The sequence below is a fragment of the Theropithecus gelada genome, chromosome 3 (assembly GCF_003255815.1).
Source record: "Theropithecus gelada isolate Dixy chromosome 3, Tgel_1.0, whole genome shotgun sequence".
NCBI classification, from domain to species: Eukaryota; Metazoa; Chordata; class Mammalia; order Primates; family Cercopithecidae; genus Theropithecus; species Theropithecus gelada.
The window spans coordinates 9977813-9986192 of record NC_037670.1 but is presented as its reverse complement, the minus strand read 5'-3'; the positions used below and the strand labels follow the sequence as shown (position 1 = coordinate 9986192).

The window sequence follows — 8380 nt, the reverse complement described above, 5'->3', positions numbered from 1 at the left end:
CCGAGTTAAGGGAATCAACCAGGATGGGTAAACTGGCAAAGCACCAGGGACTGCTGGAACAGTGGGAAGTCACTACACCCTATCTCTAAATAAATAAATTTTTTTTTTAATTGAGATTTTTGTTGTTGCTGTTGTTTTGTTTTTTTGGAGATGGAGTCTCACTCTGTCACCCAGGCTGGAGTTCAGTGGTGTGATCTCAGGTCACTGCAGCCTTTGCCTCCCAGGCTCAAGTGATTCTCCAACCTCAGCCTCCCGAGTAGCTGGGATTACAGGTGCATGCTACCACACCCGGCTACTTTTTTGTATTTTTAGTAGAGACAGAATTTCACCATGTTGGCCAGGCTGGTTTTGAACTCCTGGCCTCAAGTGATCTGCCCGCCTCGACCTCCCGAAGTGCTGGGATTACAGGCGTGAGCCACCGTGCCCAGCTAAGGTAATTTCCTCTTCCTCTGTTAGCGCCCCTACCGTGCTCCCACACTCAGTTAATTGTCATCTCCCTCTCCCTAGACATGAAAAATCAGGTGACATCTAACCTCTCCCAAAGGAACCCAAGGGAGGGGACACTCCCAAAGCCTCCCACAGATACACAATTTAAGTAAAGGTGAAACCAGTCCAGTGCTTCCTATGCAAATGTAGCCTGAATGGCACCGCCATTGCCCACCCTCCAATCCCTGTGTCCAAGCCTTATTTGCGTAACCTCCCACGGGACAGAACTTCCTCCTCTCCCTTCTCTTCTAGGCCCTCATCATGTCTCACCTACGCTAGAGTCTCCCCACTGGTTTCTTCCCTTCCATCAGGCCCCCATAATCCATCCCCACAACACAAGCTCCTCAGTGCACCCGTCTGAGCAAAAGCCTTCAGTGTCTCCCTAGTAACGGCAAATGCCCACCCCTCTTTCACTTCTCTATTGAATGTGTGAATTTTTACCAAATGCTCTTATTAAACAAAACAAAACACGCCAGCAGGGTGGCTCACACCTGTAATCCCAGTGCTTTGAGGTGGTATGATCACTTGAGCCCAGGAGATCATGATTAGCCTGGGCAACCCAGCAACATACCCCTCGCTACAAATATATATATATATATATATATATATATATATATATATATATATATATAATATATAAATATATATAAAAATATATAATATATATATATATATTGAGATGGGGTCTCACTCTGTCTCCCAGGCTGGAGTGCAGTGGCACGATCTCTGCTCACTGCAACCTCTGCCTCCCTGGCTCAAGTAATCCTCCCACCTTGTGAGTAGCTGGCACTACAGGCTTGCACCACCACGCCCAGCTAATTTTAACTTTTTTTGTACAGATGGAGTCTTGCTATGTTGCCCAGGCTGGTTTCAAACTTTTGAGCTCAAATGATCCACCTGCCTCAGCCTCCCAAAGCGCTGAGATTACAGGTGCGAACCACCGCGCCTGGCCAAATTAAAACAAACAAAACACACACACACACACACACACACACACACTTGAATCACCAAATTGTAATGCCTAAAGGTGCCATTCATTACTCTGAGTTTCAAATAACTTTTAAAAAATACATCTATGCCGGGTGCTGTAGCTCATGTCTGTAATCACAGCACTTTGGGAGGCCAAGGTGGGAGGCTTGCTTGAGGCCAGGAGTTGGAGACCAGTCTGGGCAACATAGAAATACACCATCTCTGCAAAAAAAATTAGCCAGGCGTGGTGGTGTGCACCTGTAGTACCAGCTACTCGAGAGGCTGAGGCAGGAAAATCGGTAGGACCCAGGAGCTCAAGGCCCCGGTGTGTTATGATCTGCACTCCAGCCTGGGCGACAAAGGGAGACTGACTCCAAACGAAACAAACAAACAAAGAAACACCTAAATTGGAGTTTAATGAAAAACTTTTAACTTTCTCCAGCATTCCTGCTAAGCATCACACTTCTCTATGCTTGCTGACACCCTGGTTGACGTCTGAGCAGGATGGGACGCGCGGCTCAGAGCCTAAGATAAAAAGAAAGTGTCTGCAGGGCTTTCTACCAATAAATAAGTTCTGACGGGTTCATTAATGAGGTTTGGAAGGGAGGTCCCGGGAGGTGCCCGCGGACTCAGCCCGGAGCTCCGGGACTTGGGCTCTGCGATCCTTGCAGAAGGCATGGGCAGGGGCAGGATGGGGTGGTGCAGGACGGGGAAGCCTGGCAGTTGGGTGGGGGCGGCCACCCACTGAGGCCGGATCCGGCCAAGCGCCCACGTTGCGCCCGCCCGCGGGGCTGCGCTTCCCCGGGCTGCGGGCGCGGAGCTGGTCAGTCCGGCGCTCCCCGGTCCCAGGCCCGGAAGGAGCTAACGGGCTATTCGTAGGCGGGCCAGGATTCCCCCGGGGAAGGCCCCACTCCCCGGCCCGCGTCATTCCTGCCCACCGCCCCGGGCCCTCGCGGGGTAGCCCCCTGCACGAGCGGGCAGGGCAATGGGCGGCGCTTGGCGGAGGGCAGCGCGCTTGGGGCGCGCGGGGACCGTGGCCGAGGGGAGGAGAGGGCGGCGCGCGGGCGGGGACCGGGCGAGCGAGGGCAGATCAGGGCAGCCCGCCCAGGCCACGCCCCATACAGGCCCCGCCCCGTCTTCACCCCGCCCCAGCCCTGCCGGGAACGGCGGGACCACGGTGACTGACACGACTCCAGACCAGTCACCAAGCGCCTCGAGGCCCCGAGAGGCTACTCGGGGCCGAGCCAGCTGAGGGGCTCCTGAAGGGGCGGGGGCGGGCGGGGAAGCCTTTCGGCGAGGGGCGGGGTCTCAGGAAGACTGGCAGAACTCACAGCCAATGGCAGGCGGGAGCCGTCCCTTTAGCGCCGGATCCCCGCGGGTAGGGCGGGGCGGGCGGCGCCGTGGGGATCCCGGGGCGGCTGAGGGCCCCTGACTCGGCTCCTCGCGGCGACATGGATCGGATGGCCAGCTCCATGAAGCAAGTGCCCAACCCGCTGCCCAAGGTGCTGAGCCGGCGCGGGGTCGGCGCGGGGCTGGAGGCGGCGGAGCGCGAGAGCTTCGAGCGGACTCAGGTGAGGACGGGGGACCCCGGGGCATCCCTGGGGCACCCTGAGGGACGCGGTGTCCGAGAGGGGCTTTGAAGGGAGTAGGAGTCTTGCAGGCCCCAGTTGAGGACGGGGCGAGGGGGTCGTGAGCGGGGGCATTGGCGTGCAGATCTGGGCGATCCCAGGAAGGTCGGAGACCCCAGGGTACCCCAGCTGGCCTGGGGAGAAGGGCAGAGGCGGGCTCGGAGGAGATGGCAGGATGCGTGCGGCCAAGAGGAGCCTGATCGGCTGGGGACCGGGCAGGAGTCCCAAGGTGAGGTGAGAGGGGAAGGAACTGAAAAGGGGCGGAATGGAAGGGGTACCCCTAAACAAGGGAAGCGCACGGTAGCCGCTTGGAGGCTCAAGTGTGGGGTCGGAGAGTGGGGGAGCCAGGCTGGGAATGTGAAGGGTGAAGGGTCCTCTCTTCCCCTCCGATTACTTCTTGGTTGCACTGACATCCCCTCCCACCCGCCACTCCTTAGCATCCCCCTTTCTCGATGCCTCTTGCTTGGCTCTGGCCAGCCCCAGCTGTCAACTCTGAGGCCCGGCCGAAGGGGTCGGAGCAGGGAAAAGGAATGTAGGAAATGTAAAGTGTGGCCACTTTGTGGGAAAATTACTCTGGGGGCTAAAGTGGAGACCATGGTGCCCCGAGCCCTGACTTGGGGTCTTGGTTTTATCCCCCAAGATGTGCCTGACAGCTAATAGGCAGACTGCCCTATTTGTCCTGCCTGACCAGGGCTCGGGGCCAAAATTCCTCAGTGTCATCAACAAAAAGCCACAATCCATTTTTACCTCCGAGTTTTTAATGCCTGGTGTATTGATTGGACTGAATTAAGCTGACATGTTGATGGTGTTCATCAGTTCATTTGTATGTAAAATCCATTTCAAAGAGTACAACGCTTCTTTTAATCCCAGTGCCAATGCTGGAGGGGCAGATTTGTTCTACACTCTTGGGCTCAGAGTGGAACCTTTGAAGATCCAGTTGGGTCTCCCCCCGCACCCCTCCCCCCCCCACCAGAGGCTGGTCCCCTGGTGTGTTGTGCAAGGAATACTTCCCCCAAACACAGTTGGAGGGAAAGGGCTTTGGGATTTTAGTTAGAGAACACAGTGGGAATCTGACTGAAAGTTCTGTGTATGGAATCTTTCAAAGAATAAAGCTTTTGGCCAGGCGCGGTACCTCACACCTGTAATCCCAGCACTTTGTGAGGCGGAGGCGGGTGGATCACCTGAGGTCAGGAGTTCAAGACCAACCTGGCCAACATGGTGAAACCTCGTCTCTACTAAAAATACAAAAAATTAGCCAGGCGTGGTGGCAGACGCCTGTAATCCTAGCTACTTGGGAGGCTGAGGCCAGGAGAATTGCTTGAATCTGGGAGGTGAAGGTTGCAGTGAGTAGAGATCGTGCCACTGCACTCCAGCCTGGGCAACAAGAGCGAAACTCCGTCTCAAAAAAAAAAAAAAAAAAAGAAAGAAAGGAAGAAAGAATAAAGCTTTTCACCCCCAGAGGACTTTATCCCCTCTTCTTATTCTGAAAACATTTGGCCCCCCCACCTGGGCAACATAGTAAGACCATGTCTCTACAAAAAATTAAAAAATGAGGCTGGGTGCATTAGCTCACACCTGTATTCCCCGCACTTTGGGAGGCCGAGGTCGGCGAGGTGGGAGGATCAGTTGAGCCCTGGAGTTTGAGACCAGCCTGGGCAACACAGTGAGATCCCGCCTCTATTTTTTAAAAAATTAAAAATTAGTCTCATGTGGTGGCATATGCCTGTAGTCCCAGCTGTTCGAAAGGCTGAGGCAGGAGGGTCACTTGAGCCAGGAGGTTGAGGCTGCAGCGAGCTATGGTTGTGCCACTGCACCCCAGCCTGGGTGACAGAATGAGACCCTGTCTCTACAAAAAAATGAAAAAAAAAAAGTGAAAAAAAGAAAGAAAACCTCATGCAGGTGTGTCTGGATAGTGTGCAGCAGTGAGACCCTGTCTCTACAAAAAAAAAAAAGAAAGAAAGAAAAAAGAAAGTGCTTCCACGCAGGTGTTTTTGGATGGTATGAAACAGGGAGTCGCCACTACCTGGTTTTCCTACCCCAGGAGGGAAGTAGGAAATGGTCATTTCACTTCACTTCATTTCACTTCTGCCTCCCAGGATCCAGCTGGGTTTGAGGCTTGTTCTCTGGTTTCATGGACCCGACCCCTGAAAAGAAGGAAATTTTCCATTGGTCTTGGATGTTAGTACCTCCGCTAGCTTCCTAGTCACATGAGGCTTCTTGCTCCGTGAAACAGCGTGTATATTCCTTTTATTTTTATATTTTCATAGAGACGGGGGTCTCACTGTGTTGCCCAGACTAGTCTCAAACTCCTGGCTTCAAGTGATCCTCCTGCTTCTGCCTCCCAAAGCGCTGGGACTACAGGCATGAGCCATGACACCCAGCCCTATTTTATTTTTCTTTTAATAAATGACATAAGAAAATAAATAGATATTATTTTTTAACAACCCATTCCTTCTAGAGTCTCAAATATGTAAAAACTAGAGCAACAGAGAAATATGCGTAAGACTGACCTATAATAGTGAAAGAAATTAGGTTTGTGAAAGTTTCCACCCATGAGTGGTATGTTTCCCTGCTATCCAGGGACGGCCCAACAGGAGAGTCTAGGTCAGTGTTTTCTGGTGTTTTACATTCTGTGGGACATTTGTGATTGGTCAGATTTGACCTGGGTGGGGTGGGTGGGGATGAGGTAGAGTGGAGCAGAAAAAGATAATTTTTCTGATGTTGAAACTCTTATTTTTAACTTTTTTTTTTTTTTTTTTTTTTTGAGATGGAGGTCTCACTGTGTGTTCCTAGGCTGGTCTTGAACTCCTAGCCTCAAGCGATCTTCCCACCTCAGCCTCCCAAAGTGCTGGGATTTCAGGTGTGAGCCACTGCACCCAACCTCTGGTGTTGAAACTCTTTAGGGGTGTAGGAGAGTAAAGACAAAGAACCAGCCTGGACAACATAGTAAAACCTCATCTCTCCAAAAAATAAAATTAGCTGGATGTGGTGGCGCATGCCTGTTGTCCCAGCAACTTTGGAGGCTGAGGTGGGAGGATTGCTTGAGCCTGGGAGCCTGAGGCTTCAGTGAGCAAAGATTGTGCCACTGCATTCCAGGCTGGGCAACAGAGTGAGACCCCATCTAAAAAAGAAAGAAAGAAAAGAAAAGAAAAGCCCTAAAACCCAACGTTAGTCAATCTACAAAAAATTATTTTGTTTAATGACTACCTATCAAATGTATCATGAGGTTGCAGAGCTTGGTAAGCAAGGGGAAAAAAGGGGAAAAATGTATTATGAGATATAAAAATGAATTATGAAAAATTTAATGAGTTAGGAGACCATGAGAATCAGCCAAGGTATAATAATAACTAACTAATTATTGTGTTTGGCACCATTCTAAGGAAGGACATCATTGTATTACCTTTTTAAATCTTGACAAGAACGGATGAGGTTCACAATTTTACTCTCGGGACAATTGAGGCACAGAGAGGTTAAGTAACTCACCAGAAGTCACACAGCTGGAAGTGGTCTCAACCTTTACCCACTGCCTCGGGCAGCCTGTGAGTACTGAGCAGATGCTGGCATTGGAGTTAGAAGGCATTTGAGTCTTACAGCTGGGTGTGTATACGGGCCACGGGGTCTCAGGGAAGTTGTCTAACCTTTCTAAGCCTCAGTTTCCTTCTTGTCAAATAAACATAACACTTACCTGGCTGATTTATTGTGCGGATGCAATGAAGCCATATTCCTGAAGGCATTTTGTAAACTGTGGAGCACTAGTTCAGTGATTATTGTTATGATCTGACTGGGGAGACGAACCCAAGACAGCAGACGCGTGATATATCAAGTAGGCTGTGATTAAGTCTTCCTTAGACGGATAGATGTGGTACTAGGTAATAGGATAATTACCAAGAGCACGTGGATAAAACACAGGCTTTGGGGTTGGGAGCCCTCCCCGAGGACTGAAGCACATCTTTTAGCATGAGTTAGCGTTTGCTGGGTGGAGGAGAGGATGGGGCATTCCAGTGATGGAGGAACATAAATAAAGAAACATCTAGACTAGGCAGATAAACTTCCCAGCGGGTGCAGTGGAGACTCATTGGCTGGGGTAGAGAGAGGGGCAAAATTGGCCACTCCCTCCTCTGAACTATAGCAGGGCTGGTGACCTCTCCTAGTTCCTGTGACCTTGTGCTGGCATCATTTCTCTCTGTGGCCCCCAGTGAACGCTGAGCTTATTGAGGGCAGGTCTGTGTCTTGCTCTTGCCTACATCCTGAATCTCATGGTTAGTGGTGAATGGGGTCAGCAAGGGAACCCTGGGTTCAGCCCTGGGCCACGGGATATATTAATAATTGCTTTATTTTTTTTTAAGAGATGGTCTCGCTCTGTTGTCCAGTCTGGAGTGCAGTGGCACGATCATAGCTCAGTTTTGCCTCGGACTCCTGGGCTCAAGTGATCCTCCTGCCTTAGCCTCCTAAGTAGCTGGGACTACAAGAGCATGCCACCATGCCTAGCTGATCTTTAAAATTTATTTATTTATTTTTTTGACACAGAGTCTCACTCTGTTGCCTAGGCTGGAGTGCAGTGGCACTATCTCGGCTCACTACAACCTTTGCCTCCTGGGTTCAAGTGATTCTCCTGCCTCAGCCTCTCGAGTAGCTGGGATTACAGGCGAGCGCCACCACGCCCAATTAATTTTGTGTATTTTTGGTAGAGACGGGGTCTCATGTGTTGACCAGGCTGGTCTCGAACTCCTGACCTCAGGTGAGCCGCCTGCCTCAGCCTCCCAAAGTGCTGGGATTACAGGTGTAAGCCACCGCTCCTGGTCTAAAATTTTTTTTTTTTAGAGATGGGGTCTCGCTGTGTTGCCCAGGCTGGTCTTGAACTCTTGGGCTCAAGCAGTCCTCCCGCCTTGGCTTCCCAAAGTGTTGGGATTACAGGTGTGAGCCGCCGTGCCCGACCTATAATTACTTGATGTTTTCTCGTAATGCTCCAGGTTTGCTCTTGGTCTAGCCTTGCCTCCTACATACCCAGTCTAGAGCCTGGCAGCATGCCCATCAAAAGACTCTCACTGCTCTGCCTGCCTTCATCTGTCCTGGCATCTATAACCTCAGACCAGCCTTGCATCCCTACTCCTGCCAGCCTCCTCCAGGAAGCCTTGCCTCCTCAACTCTCCTGCACCATCCTCACATTTCACCTGGCCACTGTCACTGCCAGAGTAGGCACCACTGACCTGCCTGATGGCCCAGCCACTGCCCCCATCTCCAACCAGACCCTTGGTGTGTTCCCCACCCAATCCATCACAAGCCACCTTCAAGCTTCA

General features: G+C 51.5%; 1 protein-coding gene across 2 annotated transcripts in view; it reads left to right on the top strand.

The window, feature by feature from the left end:
- Nucleotides 1-2863: 2863 nt before the first annotated feature.
- The window catches only part of HIP1 (huntingtin interacting protein 1), a 208774-nt gene continuing 203257 nt past the window's right edge, over nucleotides 2864-8380 (top strand). For both annotated transcript variants that reach the window (XM_025379867.1, XM_025379865.1), the window contains exon 1: nucleotides 2864-3026. In XM_025379867.1, coding sequence (XP_025235652.1) covers nucleotides 2907-3026 — 120 coding nt within the window. In that variant the 5' untranslated portion in view covers nucleotides 2864-2906. The remainder of the gene's footprint in view (nucleotides 3027-8380) is intronic.